The following is a 22,224-nucleotide window of genomic DNA, read 5'->3' as shown; positions in this document are numbered from 1 at the left end:
TTTGGGCACTCGGTCTCTAAAAGGTTCGCCATCACTGACATATTCCATTTGCATTTGCCTGCATAATGTAAATACATGTTGTAATTTATAAAAGAAAGTAAGTCAAGGCTGGAATATATTTTGCTTTTAAACAGAACATAATCTGCTTTCATGACATGTCAGTAAACATGTGAAGTGACTGGAACTTATCTGACCAGCAATATGATGCTAGGATAAAGAAATACACTGGACATAGCGACCTACTTCTGAAGAGCTATTAATTAATAGGTTTTTTTTAAAAAACCAAAACATCTCCAGATTGCTAAAATGTTACTATGGCTGAGCATAAAACTGCTCTGCTAATTACTTATGTTTATGTATTGATAACTGTTTGGAAACGTATGGGACTAAAGAGTTGCACGACTGATACATCATTAATTTGGTAGAGACATTAAGAAGACAGCCATGCTAGTCTATGGTGGCAAAGTGTCAGAAGCAATCTGACTAATACATTTTATTAAACGCCATAAGCTTTTGTGAGCTACAGCTTACTCTATCAGATATAAAGAGTGGCTAGGCTGATATTTCCAGATCTAGGAGAACAAATAGTGCTCACTCGGGTGGAAATTACTCAAAGATATACTTCAGGTTTGCAGGAAGTATATTTTTAAGCGAACCCCTCCACCTCCGTCTCTTCTAGTAAAAATGCAATAGATAAGTAAATAACAGGAGAGCCAATCTAGTGAACTGGTGAAGGCACCAGGCTAGAAATCTAGAGACTGAATTTTAGCCTTGCCTTCTTAGGCACAAAGCCAGCTGGGTGACCTTGGGCCAGTCTCTCTCTTTCTCTCAGCCCTAGGAAGAAGGCAAGAGCAAACCACTTCCAAAATCTTGCCAAAAAAACCTTCATGGGCTTGTCCAAAGTCACCAGGAGTCAATATTGACTCAAAGGCACCAAAACAAAACTCCCAAATCAACTGTTTTTGTTACCTTTCTATACCCCCAAACTTTCTGAACCTAGTCTCTTAAATCTACCTCATGGTAGGACTAGCTTGAGGGACTCAGCACTATCGAATAACACACAGTAAGAAACAATTCAGCTCTTGGGCCAGATATAGCACCTCTCATCTGTTATCAGCAATAATGATCAGGAATGCAAGAAGTTGTCCGTGGTTGATTCGCAAGAATATGAATTGGTAATGGGAAGGACATAAACAATATTGAAAAGCTCTTGGAATATGAAACTGGTTCTTCTGTATAATACTGATCCTGTGAGGGCAATTGTTTACCCTGGTAATCTGTTACACAGAAACAATAACTAAACTTTAATTTATTTCTGTTGATGAATAAATTGTTGGAAGCAGCTTGTCTTTCATCTATGGTCTCAGGTTTGGGGATCCGGAAGCTCTCGGAAACCATCATCCACGTTCCCTTCCAAGCATGACAAGGCAAGGACATTAGTGACAGGATGGATCCAAGATGTTGTTTGTGTCACATGGCTAGAAAACAAACCAACAATCATTATTCTGAGAGATCAGCTTCAAATCATACCCGCCAATAAAGTATGCCAAATGTTTTGAAACAAGTTAGCCTAAAGTTGTGAAAAACTAAAAGTGATATAGGGAGATAGATTTATTGGGTAATGATTCAATTGCTTTGCCAACGAAAAGGTGAAGAGGAATATGTATTTCAATATTGAGAAATACACAATTTGGGTTGTTTTAAAAAGCAAAATTATTTATGGAGGAGGAATAGCCATGCAAATATTAATTGGACAAAAAGATATTTGAATAGTTCAGTTGAAAAAGGTCCGGAAGCATCTTCAAAGATAACATTCAAGAACTTCGCAAACTGAAAGTATAATCTCAGAATTTGACCCAATGTTATCTGATATGCAATTTATTCATGAATGTCAGTTTATTTTTAAGAATGGTTATTTGAATAATAGTGTTAAGTTTTATATTTTATTCCAGTAAATAGAAATAAAACTTACTTTGCTCCTCATAGAAATAAAAAAGTGTGATAGCTTCTCTCCCAGTGTTTTGCCTAAGGCACGGGTGTCAAACTCATCATGTCACGTGACATGTCACGACGTATTGTGACTTTTTGCATTGCGGCTTTGGTATGATGAAACCGGCCGGTGGGCCGGCAGTTTGACACCCCTGGCCTAAGACATTCCTCCTAGCTCTTGACTCTGATTTAGATTTAGGCCACAATCTACCTGTTGGTGAACACAGCCACTTATCTGGCTAATTCCCATCTGCTCTTCCCAGCTATAAGAAAAATATTGAATAACTAATAGTGAATTTGTTATTTATAAATCCTTATGTAGCCAATTGGCACCAACCACACAACACACATATGCACAAATGTCATGGCTGTCTGGTTGGCATTCTGAAAAATAGAATGCCACAGCATAATCTTTTTTGGCAAGCCCCAAATGTATCAATGAATTTATAGCTTCCTAATCCACTTGATTGAAATGTTCTCTGATTTTCTCTCTAAATTTGATCAACTTAGGCAGAAGATCAGAAAAGGGAAATTAAATCTAATTTATACTAACACTATTCACCATCACTCTTCTCCATCTTTTGATCCTTTCAAACCATTCTTTCATTACAATGACTTTTTTGTTCTTCCTCTTCCTCTTAACTTATTCATTCCTCCTCTTATGCAATTAGGTATTCATAAATTCTCTATATGATCAAACCCAAATGTATTGGTTAACTTATTTTTACATTCACTCCATTTTTTATTAAGCACTGATTCATTCCTGATGCTAATTCTTCTTTTTTTTAACACACAAAGTCTTTCATTAATTATTCCATTTCTACTGTTTCCATATTTCTCCTCATGTGTCAACTCTCACATCAATACAACAATAGTGGAAGCATGTTCTTTTATATTTTCACTTGTTTAAATGTTCGTGCTAGCACATTACCAATATTTGCACATCTTAATTTTTTCCATTTCTTCAGAAAAGAGTACAGAACTTAATCTGCTTGCTTATAAATTGAAATGGTTCACTCCATTTTTCTTCTCAATCAAACAAACAATTTACCTTGGTCTTTGATACCTAAATTTTCAGATCTGTACTTCTTGTTGCATCACATAATCTATGTGTAAATTGTTAGCATTCTCAGAGGTCAACATGGCATTGTTTACATACATTATGCACATATTCATGTCTACAATACACAATATTTGTTCTAAATATAACCAGATCTACATCCATTTACCATCTATCACTCAAGAAACCATCTATAAAGCCTATGAAATACTTCCAGCTGTTGTAAAATGTGCTTCCCGCAGTTATGTGACTGCACTTCGGGCACATGACAACTGGCACAGATTTATGGCTTGCTGCAGTGTTACAGTCACGTGACCTCTATTTTCCAGGCAAAAGACAACCATTCAGAAGAATGGGTTCATTTAATGACTGCCGCAAAAAATATTGTAAAAATGGGCCCAATCACATGTATACCTTGATTTAAGACCAGTTCCAATTGAGGGCTACCTACAAATGGAGCCAAATCTGGCAAGAAAAAAGTCAATAGATGTGATAAATACAAAAAAAAAATCCAACGAGAAAAATTACACAATACTTCAAAACTGCAAAGGTAATTGCAGAATGAGATCAAAGAAAATTCTGTGTTTTCTTCAACATCTATTTAGTCTTGTTTTTGCTAAAGCAGAATTTAATTCGGATATTTTTAGTTCAGAATAATTAGAACTCTTTTGTTTCTCCTAGTGTACATATTCTCAAATACTCTGGTCCTTTAGTCAGCAGCACAGTGTAATCACTTGCTTAATTATTAACATTTTGTACATTCAACGGTGGCTTTCCAGATATGTTTAAGCTTCAGTGACCATTATCGCACAGGTTAATTCAAGTTTGATTTTGCTATTTGGGGGGAAAGGTAGCCTGTGCTGGGAAGGGGGCTGGTATTTGCAAGGTCAAAGAAGGGTAAAAAGGAACTCTTTCATTGTGGAAACGTGGCAAAATGAGTACTAAAAAAGCCAAAGAACATACCTGACGTTTCAGAAGACATTTTATGTAGGATCTTTGGATGATGTCTTCCACAATTAAAATTTCTCAAATTCTAGGCAGAGTTTGTAGTAAAACCTACTTTAAAAGTTCCCAAGCAATATTATAGAAAAGATACATGCTGATTTTAGGAGAGATGGAAAGGAAAAAAAACTATTTGCCACTAGTATCAAGTTCCCTGCATTATCTTTTTATCAGAGGTCAGTTTCCATCACATCAAAGATAGAAAACTGAGTTAGGGCAGATATATTTCTATTTAGTGCCTTTTCGGTTATGGCACTTAATAGGGCACAGTTAGGGTTAATTTGGCTTTTTGGAAAGCTCTTAAGAACTGGCTATTTTCCCAGGCCTGGAGGTTAAGAGGATAGTTCAGTCCAGATGGGTTGGTTCCTAGTTTCCTTGGTTGACATAGCATGCTTGTCCTTGCTTTTGGCTAGTTTGTTTTATACTGTTTCTAAAAAATTTTAGATAGCCAGAGGCATATTTGCTAGATGGGCAGACATAAGAATAAAATCAAACTTTGTTTTTTTTTAAAAAAATGGCTTAATGTCAAGTAAGCCTTCCATTTTCACTCCTTTCCTTTCCTGCAACTGTGCATGTAAACATTTTCCTTTCTCACAGCTGTAAACAGGATATTGCTGGTCTTGAGTTTTATTGCATAGAATTGACAAGGACACTGTGGTCACTTTCTTTATGGCTAATGCTGCCTCTATGCTTCTCATCCCTTCATAAAATATTGCATATTCTTATCACCCTTGCTCTTTTCAGCCTTCCATTAGTGAAGACACCTATAAAAGCCCTCTTGAAGCAATTCACAAAAGCTCTGAAAGAATAAAAATGGTTACTTCTTAAGGCACTGAACACTGTTTCCTTTATCCTGTGTTTCGTCAAATATTCAATCTACTCTAAACCCTGCACTTGTAAATGGAGCCAAATCTGGGGGGGGGGGGGAGAAATCCTTTTTCTGAAGTTCACCTTAATTCTTTCTCCACAAGTTTTCCTCAACCTCTTCTCTTCACTAGATCGCTTCCAGAGCCCATGCAGCCCTCCCCCCCATGGGCCATTTGGGACTGGCATGGCACCTCCTACCCCTATTCTTCTTAACCTGTTCCGACACCCTAGTTGACCTGCATGGTACCTCTTACTTCTGTAACCTCCACAAACCCTTCTTAACATGCCCTGCATCTCATGCGCCCTCCCCAATCCACACAGCACTTCTTGTGCATCCTGGGGAACCTTTTCCAACCTATGCCATCCACCTATGATCCCTCCCCAAATCACTTGCCATCTCTAGTGCACACCCACACACCCTTCCCAGCCCGCAAGGCACTGCTTGTGCACTTCCATCTACCATTGCTGACCTGCAAACCCTTGATCCCTCCCCCATCCAGAAGCAGTCACTTATCTGCCTGCTGGCCTTGCAACTTCCTGCTGGCTTCCCCACTCACTGTCTCCCTGCAAGCTTCCCACAAGCAAAATGGGGAATCAGGAAGGAGTTCTAGGGAAGAAAGGAAAGGAAGGAGGGAAGATAGTTAATGGCAGGGAAGGAGGAAAGAAGTCAATTAGGAAGAGGGAGGAGCAGTGAGGAAGAAAGGGAAGGAGGAGGGAGGGAGGGAGGGGAGAAGGGAGGGAGGAAAGAAAGGAGGCAAAGAAGGGTGAAAGAGAGGGAGGGAGGAAGGAAGGCAGGAAGAGAGGAAGTGAGGAAAGGGTGGAAGAGAGGGAGGAAGGATGGGAAGGAGGGATGGAGGAAGGATGAGAAGGAAGGAAGAACAGTGAGAAAGAAGGGTGGAAGGAAGAAAGGTTTTTGATGCTCCCTTCCAGCTTTCCATAAGGAAACTCAATGGAGAAGCCCATGGGAAGTAACAAAGTTACTTTCACTTCCACTGCTTTTTTGCTAATCCATAGTTGTCTATTTCTATATAGCTAAGGAAATGTCAATGACTCAACAAGTCATGCAGAATAGTTTTTCTTGATTCTTAAATAATTATTGGGTATGAAAAAAAATATCAGCAGGATTTGTCTTGCTCTGATCCTACCTATCTTTGCTTCAGAATCTGGCCTATTACAGAAAAATAAAGGATAAATGAAAAATGGAATAGACATATAGCAGGGGACAAGCAGATTCAAATAATGCTCAGGACATACAGCCAGATTTCAAAAAAGAGATAAGGACACTAAGGATGCAGAAAGCAGATTGATAAAGTATTGGCAACAAGTGGCAAAAATATATTCTGAATGTGACTAGATAAGCAAGGAAATTTCAGAATTTAGTTGATGTAATTTGGCATTTTGGAGTTTTGCTTAGATTGCCGGTGGCTTAACTAGATGGATGAGAAAAAAACCAAGGATTTTTGAAGTGTCTTTCCTGAATTCCTGAAAATTCCACATTTTATTTTGCACCAGCTTCAGATCTGTTTTCTAGACATCATCATCTGTCTGGAAGCTGAATCAATTTATTTCTGACTGTGCTTCACTATGTAGGAAATTGCAGAAAAGCCAGTATTGCACTAATCTTTCCTTTGTATTAAATTGCTGTAGTCCATTTTCATGTTGTTATGCCCATTCTTTCATTAGTAATACTCAACCTGCCAGTCAAGCTCCTCCAAGCAGATGTTTTGAAAAACACAGCTGGGAACTAAATCATTATTATACCTCAGGAATGGTATACCTCTTAATTCAGGCCCAGCAGGTTTTTATAATATTCAAAAATCAGGGGAAAAAAATCTGATGGCACCTGTTAAAGAGTATTTTATCAATTAAAATTGTAATGTGTTATAAATCCATTGTGTTTATTCAGACTCTCTGAAATTACCTAAAACCTCTTGTGCTTAGTTGTGCCGGCAAAGTTTCTTTGTTCCAAAATTGCTTCTCTGAGATTTCTATTAGGATGTCCTGGGAAGTTAAAATGCTCCATTATTACTTTATGCTTGTTGAGTCCTTATGTCAGACTTGTGGCCATTAATTCTTTTGTGCAAATTCTACGCTGCTTGACATAGAATCCAGAAATGCATTTCTGGCAGACAATGGGAAGAAGCTCAGATGTCTACTTTGCCCTCACAATAGGTCTATTATGGGCTCCAACAAACTTTCAGAACTTCTTTCTCTATTGTGACATGTGCCATCATGCTTGTAAATTGTCTCCCATGTAACTTTTCACTGCATTACTCCATTGTCTAGTCTTTCCCTCTCAACTTTTGCCCCTTTGCAATGTATTTGTAAAGGAATCCAGAGATGACTTTGGTACAAAAGAACCATTAATGATGGATTTGGAGAAACAACTGGATAGTCCTGAATTGAAGCAAGCATAAGAAACTGACAATAACTCCTCCTTGATTTTTTTAGTGCAAGAGGGGATAAATTGAAATGTAGACAGGCTTTCAAGATGCTGTAATTATACCCCTTTTGAGATAGCCCAGATCACAGGAATTGCAGGCATGCTATTTCATCCTTTCGACTATGTCAATTTTTACTGATCCATTTTCAGACAGACATGCATAAAATAATATGAAATAAAAATAATTTACTGTACAGCAAATAAAGAAACACTTTAGAAAACGCTGTACAAAAGACTCTATAATTACAGCTATATCCCAAGGTCACCTGATTTTGTAAATATTTAAAAAGTAAAGGCTTTTAATTTTAACCAAGCCTATTCAAAATACTCAAGAAATAATGTGATATTTTCTGATTTACCAAATATATAATTTTTCAAAAAGAAATTGCTAACTCTCCTATCTCTGAAATCCAATCTTTTATGCTTACATTTTATTATTGACAAGAATATGTTAAATTGTTCATCATAAACAATGTGTCTGCTACATAACTATGGATTCTAGAAGGTAGATGCCATTTATTTGTGTAAGTTTCAACCACTTTCATGACAAATTGAAACACTTTGGGGAAAAGTAAAGAAGTGCCAATATTTTGGCACACCTGTCCATCCCGGTTTCATTATATATGAGGAGGAAGAGGCTCTTCACACATTGCAGAGATTAGATAAGAGACGCAACACCTATTTTTCTCCAAAGAAAGGCCTCAAATATTTATAGTTCATACAAATTGTAATTTGAACTGTGGTTTCCAGGAACGTTTGTTAGTTCCAAAATATCATTCCTGGACTGCCAACAGTGATAGCCCATATAAATCAAAAAGATGGAGCTTTCTTTTTTTGAAAAAGCAGATTTTAAAAAAATGTATACAGATGTGAGCAATAGTATCTACGAAAGAATAGTAGGGACTTTGTAAGCATTGCTGATTGATGGGGACAAAAAAAAAATTCTGCCTGTGATACAGTACACATAAAGCTACAGTACTATTTTCTTTACTGCATGGTTTGTGAGATTATCTGGGAAGGCCATTCACTATTATGCATACTTGGTATATAAAAAAATAAGTTTTTCACCAAGGAAAAGCCAATTTTTATATTTTACATCAATTGGGTACATAATTCTGTATCTTTCCTCCTTTTGTGTAATATGTTCTAATAACAGGAATGAATCCAAACTTTGCAAAACGAAGCTTCACGCCATATTAAATACCTTACCCTATTTCTCTTTGGTTTACACTTCAATCGCTTATTTTTGCAGAAATGTGCTTGAATATTAATCAAAAAAAGCTGCAAAACACAGGATATGAATTGAACATAATCACCACAGAATGCATAAACTTTCAATTAAGCTTTAGCTGCATTATATCAGACGTATGCAATCAACTTTAAAACCATTTACCATCATTCAGTTTAAGCAATACAGTCCTTATCCTGGATGTCCTTGAGAATGAAGAGGAGGAATAGGAAAAAATGTACAATGGTACCTTGGTACTCATTGGTAATTCATTCCAGAAGATGCAATACTAAAACAGATGGGTACTAAGAAAACCACATGACTTATCATGTGACCATTTCAACTGGAAGAAATAGCAAGTCATGAAGCAGCTGACGTCAGCAAGTTCTTCCTTGTGTGTCAATGATTGGAAGAAAGACGAGTGCCAGGACATGATTTCTGCTTCAAAATGCGTCAAATACCGAATTTGAAGAGTTTGGAGCAGTTGAGTGCTGAGGTATGACTGTAGTTGAGCTACGTTTTCGAATTGACCTAAGTCAGTGGTGGCGAACCTATGGCACGGGTGCCAGAGGCGGCACTCAGAGCCCTCTCTGTGGGCACGCGCGCCGTCGCCCCAGTCCTAGGCCTTCAGCTGGGTTTTATAAAACCTTTTTGCTTTAGGCCTCCGCCACCGTGTACACACACAAAAAAAAGGTTCAATCAATCAGTCAATTTCAACTTCTCGCGGGAAAAAAAAAGATCTTGCAAAGTTGGAATTGATTGATTGAACTTTTTAGTCCCACCCAGTCTGCTGTTATCACCGCAGCCACGCCCACCCAATGGGCCACAACCATCCAATGGGCCACGCCCACCTGGCACCCGACGATGCATAAGTGGGTTTTGGGTTGCAGTTTGGGCACTCGGTCTCTAAAAGGTTCGCCATCACTGACCTAAGTCTTCCACTTTTCAGGCTAATAAGAATATTAGAAACCAATTGTCATTCAGTATGTGCTTCTCGTAATTATGCATATGCTGCTCTTGGTCCCATAATTATACACACAACTACACACAGGCATTGTCAGGGAAAATTGGATTGAAAAAGATTTGTCTTTTTATGAGCTTTTCCTTTTAAAATTGTAATATTGTGGAAAATGGGCAGAATAGAATTATAACTAAATATTGCTATGCACCAAAAGAAGGCTGATTCAATGACTGCAGTAGAAAAATTAGTCACATACTTAGTTGCAGCTTCATTATGTCAGCCCATATTGCATGGCCTAATGGGAAACTCCAAAGGGAATACCTATAAGGATGGTCTTTTTCAAATGTTTGTCTTACTGAATAAAATCTGTGCAAATCATTAGTTACTTTGTAGTCTCCACTCATTCTAAAAGATTCTGTGCAAGAAAGCTCACACTGAATTGTGTGGCAGTCTCCTATAGCTCAAGCATAACTATCTTCTTCTTGTGCCATATCCGTTATCAGATGTTGGTGATCATGTTGGCGATCATATAGCATAACTATAGGATCAAATATTATTTTATATGCCACTCTTAGCAAATAATGCAAATTAAAGTTCTAGAACAACTTTAACAGAGAGATTGGGTAATCTATACAAAAGTTTGACATCTCAGATTAAGTAATTAACTCTTATGACATATGTAATAAAGCACCTAATAAATTATGCTATATACCTTTGTTTTAGAACATATTTCTATATTAATAGACAGAAACATGTTCTTTTCCAATACAAACATAAGCCAGCCTGTAATAAGAGATCACCAGTATATTTCAGAAGCGTAGGTTTGTTTGGGAAACTGAAAGAACATTCCAGAAAGTGTCTTAACAACACTGCCAAGAAAATAATATGGCTGTCCCTGTGTGGTCAGCATGAGTCAATTTCAAACTTGAAGAAGAGTTGACTTTACTATTCCAGTTTTAAAATAGTCAGATGCCATTTTTATAAAGCATTTATTGCATTCATTGTTATTGAAACGTATGGATTCAAGAGATCTGCTGAGTTAATAATACCCTTGCATTTACTAGTATCGTTCCCTACAACAGTGGTGGTGAACCTATGGCACGGGTACCAGAGGCGGCACTCAGAGCCCTCTCTGTGGGCACATGTGCCGTTGCCCCAGCCTTGCTTCCCCCCGTGACCCCCTCCTCACCAGCAGCCCTCCTGGAGAAGAGTTGCCCCCGAGTGTGGCCCATGCAGAGCAGCGCAGCCAAGGACATGGCAGCCAGGCAGCGTAGACAAGACTCTGCCTTCACGCCCCATCGCGCACAGTTGATGCTGCCGGGCGCGGGCAGAGGGCATGGCTGCCATGGCGCTGCTGGGCGATCTGCAGCGGGCCCTGGAGATGGTGAGTGGCCCTGTGGGCAGGTGGGGTGGGGGCGGAGCAGGGGGTGGAGCAGGGTTGGGGCCAGTTTTTGGGCACTTGGTCTCTAAAAGGTTCGCCATCACTGCCCTACAATAATGAAATCTAATTTAACCCATCACCTTCAGTTGAAATGCAATTGAGAGAATAGCCCCAAGCTATAAACTGAAGGATTCAGGCATAGTAGATTAAAAGTTAGAATGATATGGGGAATTATAATTACCATGACAACCAAGTCATGTTCCTAATTTTGTTCACTGGAAACAGAACAGCAGAAAATAATTTTAAGACCCTCATAACTGCAGCTATTTCAAATACCAAAGACTGAAAGAACAGACTGAAATTTACTTCTTCCACTATTTTTTCTTTATATAATGTATATATGTGCTAAACTAAAGCCTGTATGGGACCATCTGATTAAAAATACTTTTTGAGAACCTTCTTTTTTAAGGAAAAGAAATCTTTTTTTTTAAGATGGCAGCAATTTTTGGTTGTGGTCTGGATAACTGATTGGCCTTGAGAGATGACTGCTGACTCATGCCTGTCTATGGATTCTTCCATACATCCTGTTTGACACAGCGCAAGGACACCAAGTAACAGTTTGTTGAGGAGGTATTCTCACAAAGGCACTTTCATCTTGTCATTAACTCTTTGCTGAGGCAGGCAGAAGCCAGTCTAAAATGTTCTAGCTTAAAAATAGTGTTTCTCCTGCTATTTGACAGAAGTCCTCCCACAGAATATTCTACTATTATGTGAAGGAGAAGTCCCTGAAGACTGAATATCTGCTGAGCTCCAATTTGTTTACTGAGGACCATCCCTCTCATTTGGTTTTCCTTTTGGTTTAATCTGCCTCTCTCTCTCTCTCAAATAGTTATTGTAAATAAACCTCCAAACTAAAAAAATGTTCTCAGGTGTGTAGAAGCGACCACGCAAAACAATCCCAAAACTACCTAACGGATGACATCCAGTGAAGTGCCAACTCCTCTTTTCTGGTCATCTTATTGGAAGTTCTGCTTATTGTTTAATGTGATACTGTTTAGTACTAGGAGATTTAAAGCCTCTTTTATTTAGCAGTGGACAGTTCTGATAAAAGAGGAACAAACTACTTCTACCCATATCCCAGGAACAGCCAAATATATACAAGCTACGAGTGAAGCAAATAACACCAAAAAGGCAATATTGGGAGCAGTTCCAAACTATATAATAATAATAATAATAATAATAATAATAATAATAACAACAACAACAACAACAACAACAACAATAAAAAAAAGTTGGAAGGGACCTTGGAGGTCATCTCGTCCAAACCCCTGCTCAGGCAGGAAACCCTATACCATTTCAGACAAATGGCTGTCCAGTCTCTCCTTAAAAACTTCCAGTGTTGGAGCATTTACCACTTCTGGAGGCAGGTTGTTCCACTGATTAATTGTTCTAACCGTCAGGAAAATATGTGCCATATGGCCTCAATCTTCTGGCTCCTCTACAACATAAAAGTGCACTGTATGTTCTAATCTAAAGAAAATTTGCCACATTCTCTTCGGGATTAGCTGACTGAAATTTTGATGTTTACTCATAAAGACTGTGTTGTATAAATGGAAATGTTGTGTCACTATTTTTAAGATGCTAGTGTATATTTATTATGTACATGTAATTTTGAAAAATTTCTTTAAATTTTTGAGACCTTTTGGCAGTCCTGGCTCCTGTTTCAGCCCATTACATTTATTTTAAGAGTGCTTCTGTCTGCGAAATTCTTTCAGGACTGGTCTGTTCCAAATGAAGCTTATTAAGAGAAACTGTTAATTACCAAAGATTTAAATGACAAATGAGAAAATGGACCAATATTAATTTTTAAGGAGAGAGGAGAGAAGAGGAGGGGGGAGCAGAAGGGAGAGATCACCATCCTTCCTGAGGATTAGTAACCTATTTTAGACTTTTGCAAAAATATATTTCTCAGTATCACTTCTACCTGACGCTTTGGAGGAAATCTTTAAATGTCATTTGTTTGAATTGAGTGAGATGAAATTTCACACATTCATTTTGTTTCAGTGATAAAAGTTTGCTGTTGATAAATGCATAACACCTTTTGAGTGATGACATGACATTGATTAATATAAAAAACAAGCACACAACTCATCTGGTACCAACCTCAATCCCCACCCCATTGTGAAGGAGGTGTAGGACAGAAAGAAGAAATAGTTCCCGTACTTTTATAGAAACAAAATGCTAAGAAGCAGAATAACCTTTATTGACCAGCCTCTAAGCTGCATTCTGAAAAGAGTTTTTAACTAACTAACACAGTAAAAATGTTCCTGTCCCTGGAAATCCTTAGTAAAAGGCAAAAGATTTACAGAATTTGAAGACAACACAATAACAGAAATGCTATCAGTAGAAGCTTCCCTTGATTTTTAAAAGATAATTCTCATTTCTATGCCCAAAATTTCTACAGATATGCATTACCAAGATCTTGCAAAGTATGTGCCAGCTAGAGCATATTTCTATGCTTTTACTAGCATGGTGATCATATTCTTAGTGGCCATACGCACTATAAACCTTTATTTTATATATCTATTTTATAACTGCCTTCTGAAAGTGATGTACTTACTTGATGAAGTATTTGATTCCATCTGCTGTATACGCTTTTTCCCACCCATAAGGCAGACCTAAGTCAAGGGGGAGGTAAGACATGGATAAAAACAGAATGAATCACTCTCAGTCCAACAAACTTCACATTCAGACATGTTATATCTACATCAAACTATTTCATTTCAAGACAATATATTGCAAGGCACAGAGTTAAGAAATAATCAGCATAAGAACTTAAAGGCAGATGACAAGTCTTTACATCAACACATTGATCCTTACTTCCTACAAATAACGTGCTCTCATCTGAGCATCCTGGCTATGACAGGAGCTATCCTTCTACACCATTAGTTTTAAATGTATGGTAGGAACATGTCCTAAGGCCCAATTCTGAAAGACCCATCACTTTCAAAGAGGGCGAGCTCCTGGTTTGCATGTTTGTCTGACAGTCTCCGTTGCTTTCACTCCTGCTGCAACTCTTCATTTTTGCTTTCTTACTTTGGACCCAAAGCAGAAAGAGAAATGGAAACAGAAGCTTCTCCGCTATGTTTCTGGTCCTGACTGCTTGTTTGCTTCTTCACTCAGAAAATGTAGGCAAACAAGTATTGGCAACAAGGAGCTGAAACAGAGAACTCACCACTAGAAAAGTTCTAATAGTGAGCTGTAGTGCTTGGTAATGCTAAAATATTAGATGTGAAAACCCTGCTGGTGGTTTTGATCTATACCAGTGATGGCGAACCTTTTAGAGACTGAGTGCCCAAATTGCAACCCAAAACCCACTTATGCATCGTCGAGTGCCGGGTGGGTGTGTCCCATTGGCTGGGTGTGGCCCATTGGGTGGGCATGGCTGCAGTGGTAACGGCAGACTGGGTGGGACTAAAAAGTTCAACCAATCAATTTCAACTTTGCAAGATCTTTTTTTTCCCCGTAAGAAGTTGAAATTGACTGATTGAACCCTTTTGGTTTTTTTTGCACACAGCGGCGGAGGCCTAAAGCGAAAAGATTTTATAAAACCCAGCTGAAGGCCTAGGACTGGGGCGACGGCACGCGTGCCCACAGAGAGAGCTCTGAGTGCCGCCTCTGGCACCCGTGCCATAGGTTCACCACCACTGATCTATACTGTCTAATTCTCTCCTCTACTAAATGTGAATTTCCTTCAAAAGTCAAGAAATGGTTCTTCATTCAGATTTCATGGGTTTACATGCTTTGTCTGATGTATACAACAGAGACCTTGACTTCTTGTTAGCTTGCTATTCATTTTGTAAAGTACAGACTAGACGAGTGGCAATCTGCAACAATACTAGTTGATAGAAAATAAAGCTTTTCCTCTTGGTTAAGCTTTTAGTCTACTATGAAAGGGGCTCTGAAAGCTTTGGTAGGCAGATTGTTTCTGAAGCACATAAAGCTGAAGAGTTCCAAGTGCACAGACTAATGTACAGATCTCTGACCTAATGCCAATCTGAAAAGAAATCCCACCAAAATATATTTCAGGAGCTGGAGTCAAACAAGCCATCAGTTTGGAGTCATTGCATTGCCACAAGAGACCCAAGTCTAACCCCTCCCCCCGTGAAATCTGTTGACACATATCTAGAGCCAGTTTAGTTTTGATTGTTAGTTGACCAAAGCCTTGCACAGAGGTGGAAATAATAAACTCTTCTGTGCTTTGAATTCAATAAATGCTTCTGGTTTATTTGCACCTGACAGTTTTCTAGTTCTGCAGGCCATTCTCTACAAAATTTCTTTGTGAGGGTATTTTGTAGCGTGCGAGGCAAATTAAGGAGAGTTGTTGTCCTCCTGCCCCAGTAATATTCAATGCCAAAGATGACAATCCTTTGCATACTTACTCAGAAGTGAAATATTTTGCTCACATTGGTCAAAACTGAATAAACACATGGATGAAGATGATGCCCTTAACTTATTTGTTGACTCGTAGTCAATTGTTTTCTTATGTTTTCAACAATAACCCTATTAGGACTGATACCAAAGCCCTTAAACTTTGGTCTTTCTGAACTTCATTTTAGCTGGATTTTACTCTTGATTTCTCAAAGTTTTCAGAGAACACATACTGATGAGAAGTCAAATATATTAAATAAAATGGATGAAAGAATAAAAGCAAATCAACTTAATCAGCTACAAATTAATGAAGATCACTTGCTAATTGAATTGTTACATTTTCACCACATTGGGAGTTTATTTTACCCATAATTATTTTCATTGTTCGCTAAGAGAAAGCAGCCACAATGGGTGAACTTAAAAATAAACAAGAATAGTTTCTGAAATACATCTTTCCTCTTTCTGATGGTTTATCCTGCAGTTGTGCAGCATGTGCGTATTTTGGAAGAAAGGTGTTCTGAGACTTGTATTTTCAAATTGTATAATAAAATGAAGAGCCCTCGAACAACCAGAGCAAATGCCCCTGAATTCTCTCCAAGAGAGAGGGAATCTGGGACAGCTGGTTTGGGCAGATGCTCAGTTATATTAGTGTGAAATTGCTCCCTATAGGTTAAAAAAATTAGGAAGACACAGACATAAAAGACTTGCATTCATCCAGAAGTTACATCTTATATACAGCCAGATTATTTATTAAATAATTTTAGATATCCATAGCGATTCTGGGCAGCATACAACGTTCAAGATCAACAATATAAAAAATCTGCGGGCCGGATGCGTCATCGGGAAACCACGCCCACCCCATTGCCGGCAATGGTGAAAAAGCTCCGATACGTTGCGCGACGTCATGTGACATCGTGTGTTTGACATGTCTGGCCTAGGAGAACAGATCCACTTGTCTCTTCCTCATCCTTTTGGAAAATAAAACAGCAGGATCACTGAGGAATCTGGGAGATTTTCCATTCCTGGTCAGGTTACTTCCCGTCATTAATATGTTTCTTCTCCCTGAAATTTGGCTACCTGGTTCAAGAGGAGAGTATCCTTAGGTATGCCTGATTGGCAGTTTATAGCAAAGAATAGTATCATTGTAGTCACCACTTCCTTGAATTTCTACCCAAATGCTCTTGACTGAACAATGTTTTAAAATATAATTTTTATTAAGAATTTTGATTACAATAGTAAAACTAATACAAACTAAACTTAGAGAAAAAAATAAAAAGTGTAGGAAAAACAAAAAGAAACATATAAAGGACTTCCAACCTTCATCATAACAAGTATAAGCAAATTTATTAACTCTTCTCTTCCTATAAGTTTACAAACAGATATCTCTTCAGCTCTTATCTCATTCTTTATCTATACACAAATCCATAAAATATCAACTTTTCAATCCTAGTGTCAGCAAAAAGTCCATAAAGGGTTGCCAGAACTTTGCAAAAGAAAACTTAAGTCAGATAAATCAACTTTATATTCATTCCTTTATTCTAACTGTTGTAATCTTTAATTCAATTAGAAACTATTGAAGGATTTGATTTCTCTTTTATTCTTTTTTATAGATCCAATAAGAAAACATTTTCTAGGTCAGTGATGGCAAACCTTTTAGAGACCGAGTGCCCAAAAACTGCCCCCCTGCCCCTCCCCCGCCCATAAGGCTACCCACTGCCTCCATGGCCTGCCGCAAATCGCCCAGGTGACCCAGCAGTGCCATGGCAGCCATGCCCTCTGCCCGCATCCCGTAGCATCAACTGTGTGTGACAGGGCGCAAGGGTGGAGTCTTGTCCTAGCTGCCATATTCTTGGCTGCACTACTCTGCGCGGGCTACGCTCAGGGGGCGACTCTCCTCTGGGAGGGTTGCTGGTGAGGAGGGGGCCGTAGTGGGAGGCGGGGCTGGGGTGATGGCACACATGCCCACAGAGAGGGCTCTGAGTGCCGCCTCTGGCACGCGTGCCATAGGTTCACCACCACTGTTCTAGGTCATTCTCTTGGTTTATCATTTGCATTTCCCTTTTAATTTTTAAAGTCTCATCCAGTTTCTTTTGCTTATCTAGTGTCCTTTTCCAAAAGATTATCTTGGCCTGTCATTTGTAGTTTCACTTTCAGTATTTTATCTTGTCAGATAAAATGTGTTACACATCAATCATTCCTTTATTAACACCTCTTGAATACACTCTATCCCTAGAAGCAGACATCATTACTGACAGCAGTGATATTTTAGATATTAATTTCTGGCTCCATTGTTAAAATGTATCTTTTAGGGTTTCTGATAATATTTTTGTTATTTTGTAAGTCCCAGTCCCCATAACATACTGACATCAAGAACAGGCTTGCACTTTTTTTTCTTTCTTCTACTTATAATCTTTAATCCCCTCTGGTGTCGAATTTCTAAAATCATAAAGTAACTTATCTTTAATATGACCTACAATAGTCAGGATAGCCAAAATAAGTCTGTTTCCCACAAGAAGCTACAGTATTTATTTTTTATAATTAGTTCCAAAGTCTTATGGCAAAAGTCAACGTTCCAAATTTATCTGAACCTTTATATAACATTCTGAGATCAAAACCTTATTTAGTTTTTTTTCCTGTTTATTTCAAATTATTTTTTTAAAGCTTTTAATACATTTTCTTTTGTTCAGAGTTCAAGATAAACTCATCTAATTTTTCAAACTTTTTGTTCGGAAGGTCTCTAAGAGCTTTAAGATGATTAATAGGCAATTTCTGAAAGTGATTAGAAAGGGTGGCTTGCAAGCTTAGTGACTTTAAATTTAAAGGCTTCAGTGACCTTGAACTTAAGTCTAAATCACTTAAGTTTAAGTGACCTTAAATTTAAAGGCTCCACCTCGGTTGTGAGAAGGTGGTCAATCCCATTATCTCCAGGTATTTACACTGCAGAAAACTACTGTTCTGCAGTCTTCTCGCACATGTGAATGATCTTTCATCCTCTCCTTATCTGAATGGGTTGCAAGAAATCAGCTTACTCATTTGGTTCCTTGGTCTTTGCTGGGATTGCTGGCTCTGCCCTCGAGGAGACATTTCAATTCACCAAACCTCCTCCCAAACCACCCGCAGAGGCCCACTCTTAATTGGACTATTGTCATCTTCAAAGAGGAAAACAAACATGGCACATCCCCTGCAGGTCACAAGAACAGCCCTCTCATCTTTGTGTTCCTTTGATGAACAACAATGAAAAATATCCCTCCTGCTTGACCTTTTCTGCCAAAGTCCTGTGAGTTTACTCTCTGGGAAACTGGCTTCCTTATATATTCTCTGAAGGTACCTTAGCCACACTAGTAGCTATCACAGATAATAAGTAATTTGCAGCAAACAACAGCACAGTGTAAAAACTGTAGCCCTCTGTCTCCCAGGCATTTCTTTTTCTTCTACCTCTTCCCTGTCCTTAGTTTAATTCCCTGCTAAATTCCTCTTTGCTCCCTCACTGATTCTAATATCTGAGTTCAGATTTCTTTCTCTGTCCATCCCAAACAATATGTTTCTTTGTGAAGCCCTTGCAGGTATCACAATACTAAAGTAAATGCTCTATCTTCCCTGAATAGAGATACAGAAACATGGGATATCTTAGACATAAATTGCCATCTTCTTCTAGCCCAGACATGTCAAACTCGCGACGTCACGTGACGTCGCACAACGTATCAGGACGGTTTTGCCATTGCCGGCAATGGGATGGACGCGGCTTCCGGATGACGCGTGTGGCCCGCGGGCCGGCAGTTTGACACCCCTGTTCTAGCTAATAGGATCAGAAGGAGAACAAATAATGCGGCATCTGTCGCTCAATTCTAAATTTGCTTATGTAGCAGTGTTAGTCAAAAGAATTTTTTTAGGTTGTAACTAACAAGATTATTAGATAGAAAAAGGAAGCCAGTAATAATTCTACGCAGTTATTGATGGAAGTAACAGAAATCTTGGGGTCATACAAATATCAATGATTTATCTTCTTATCCAGGAGAATGACAGAGAGAGGTGCTATCTCATAATATCTAAAATCATGAAAGGGATAAAGTATTGGGGATTAAAGCTACCCCTTTTACTTCTACTGAACCCAATACCGGGGTGACATTTTATTTTTCATTGTGCTCTGCTCTAATGCAAACATAGACTTTACTAATGCAAACATAGACTTGAACTCTGAACCTCAACTAGACAATCGCAAGCTTTGGTATCCTCCTCCTTTAATTTTCCATAACTGTACAGCAAGTCTCTGTATAGCAAGTTAAGAATAGAGCCTACTGTAGCAAAATTTGTGTTAAATAAACAATAATTCAACTTAAAGATACAATGGCTCAAGTTCATTACACAGTATTATTTATACATAATTATACAATGTGCCAGCTTATACACAAATTTGACTTAAGGATAGACCTTGAGAATGAAATTCATTCTTAAATTGGGGATGGAATGAAAACCAGTCCTCATCACTTCAAATCAAAATAAGGTGAATTTGACAGAATAAATTGGATAAAATGGTTAGTACTTCTAAGTATTGTTCACTATGATAAGACATGTGAAGCTTTACAAAGTATGTGCCTTCACCTTATATACCTTCCCATTCCTTAATCTGCTTCTGTGTTCAAACAAGTATATTCATCTTAATAAGATTTTGCTAAATGAACATTCCTGGGTTATTTTTTCTGCACTGCAGATTCCAGCATAAACAATTAGATCTAATTTGTCATTGTTGCCGATTGAGATAAAATGGCACTTCACCAATGAAGAACAGCAGAAAACATGTCCAATCTGGCACAATGTTATGTCAATACAAGATGTGCTCACAACAACAGATCTACGCTGGGAATTAGCACTGAATTAAAGGTCAGGGAGTGGTTTATGTTCACTCATCCACTGAACTCCATCCATTTCAAAATTGAGCAAAGATAGTATGAATATGCATGAGCAACAGAGAATTGTTGTTTAGAGAAAAACAAAAGTCATTCCTGCTTGCCATTAGCCTCACAACACATGGGAGTACAGCTTGCCAGCTACAAATGAGGAACTGTAGTTGGGAAAAACTCATAAACGATCATTTAAAATGGGCATGATGACTGTTCTTTTACTTATTCTGGTGACATTTTAAAATATGGCAAGCTGAAACTTTCAAAATCTAATTAGAAAATCATATTTATCGAAAGAAAACTAATGTAACTCTGTCAGACCAAAGGCTTTCACTCTTTCAAATCAGACAAAGCTTCATGGATCCGGAGGGTTATTAAACTCAAAACGGAAACACCCAGCTGTGACTAATTTTTAATCCAAGCAGGAGTTCAACGCTAGAAGAAATGAGCACACAGCACTGAACAAAGCAATAAAACACCTTTGCCTGCTTTGCTGACGGCAATCAAACACGAACAATTGTTGTATTCAGTAAGCTGAAACCAACTGAGCTTATAGGCTGAAGATGAGCTTGTAAATACAGCAGTCTGAATACACATTTCAGTGAAGGGAATACCAATTAAGACTATTGTATACCCTTGTTTGTCTATTTTTTTTCTTTCCCTTTTTGGAGAAAATTCTAAACTCTGTCCCAATACTGTATAATAAAACTGTGGAGGGAGGGGGGCATTGTCCTCTGGCTATTTCTCAGGAACTCATTTTTCAACCTTCTCAGTTGAATCTCATAACCCTAATGTTATTACAGCTAGCCCTTGATTTATGTCCATTTGCTCAATGACCATTTGAAGTTATAACGGCCCTGAAAAAAAGGGACTTACAATTGGTACTCACACTTGCAACCATCATAGTGGGTCTGTGATCACAGGGTCAAAATTCAGGCACTTGGCAACTGGCAGGTTACTTTCAGGATCAGTGACCTCGGTTACATGGCTATTATTTGCGACATTCTGAGGGGGCTTCTGACAAGCAAAGTCAATGGGAAAAGCTGGATTTCTTTAACAGCTGCGTGATTCGGTTAATGATTGCAGCAAAAAAAAAATAATCGCAAAATCGAGTGTGACTCACTGAATGACTACATCACTTAGCGGCAGAAAGTCCAGCCCCAATTTTGATTTTAAGTCAAGGACTACGTGTAAAGGTGATGGATCACAGCTCTTTGTGGAACCTTCTGATTTATTTTTCAGGAATGAAAAGAAAAAAAGATTCCCTAAGAGAGCAACACAAACTAGAGTTTTAACTTCAGATAGTGTATCTTGCGATTCAGTTTCTAAAAAAAAAACGGTTCTCCCTATGGAAGCTAAAGTTCAACTTTGAAGAAGCGGAATAGGAAAAGTATTGATACTTTTGACTCTGATGTCAGAAAAAAACTCTTTTGAGAATGCAATGCATAGGCAAGAAAACAAACGAATGGATTTTCAAACAAATTTAGCCAAAGTTAACACTGAAGACACAAAGGAACAGGCTCTTATGATCTGTCAGAAATTTGAAGGTAGGAGTATAATTCTTAGCTCTGTTGTAACACTGGTTTCAATTGCTCTTTCTTTATTGACAGCAATCGCTCTCTCTTCATGCTCAGCCATCAAAGAGAGAGAAACCAAAAAAGCTTCTTTGGGAGCTGGTCCCATAGTCCAGGTTCAGAATATTTTTAGTTTGAGCAGAGAGCTAAGCAGAAGCCAGCTCCTACATAAAAACTCACTGGAGAATTAAAATGGAAATGCTCCACAAGTTAATCCTTATTTAACTTTTCAGAAACACTGGAAAGGACTCTACCATACAATGCTATAGACATGATCAAGATAATGTTTTGCACCATATGAAAGGCTAGAGGTAAGAATTTTAAATAATAATAATAAAATAATATTTTTAGATTTCAAAAAACTAAGTGCAGGTCATACTAACTACCTCT

The 22,224-nt window shown here is 38.2% G+C and overlaps 1 protein-coding gene across 1 annotated transcript in view; it reads right to left on the bottom strand.

Moving 5' to 3' along the window:
- Positions 1–945: 945 nt before the first annotated feature.
- The window catches only part of STXBP4 (syntaxin binding protein 4), a 98,237-nt gene continuing 76,958 nt past the window's right edge, over positions 946–22,224 (bottom strand). The window contains exons 21-22 of the mRNA XM_029287289.1: positions 13,552–13,609; positions 946–1,478 (exon numbers count right to left, since the gene is read on the bottom strand). Coding sequence (XP_029143122.1) covers positions 1,364–1,478; positions 13,552–13,609 — 173 coding nt within the window. The 3' untranslated portion in view covers positions 946–1,363. The remainder of the gene's footprint in view (positions 1,479–13,551; positions 13,610–22,224) is intronic.

The sequence above is a fragment of the Protobothrops mucrosquamatus genome, unplaced genomic scaffold (genome assembly GCF_001527695.2).
Source record: "Protobothrops mucrosquamatus isolate PMUCROS unplaced genomic scaffold, P.Mucros_1.0 scaffold_285, whole genome shotgun sequence".
NCBI lineage: Eukaryota > Metazoa > Chordata > Lepidosauria > Squamata > Viperidae > Protobothrops > Protobothrops mucrosquamatus.
The sequence above is the reverse complement of the archived record's forward strand: the minus strand, read 5'-3'. Positions and strand labels throughout refer to the sequence as shown.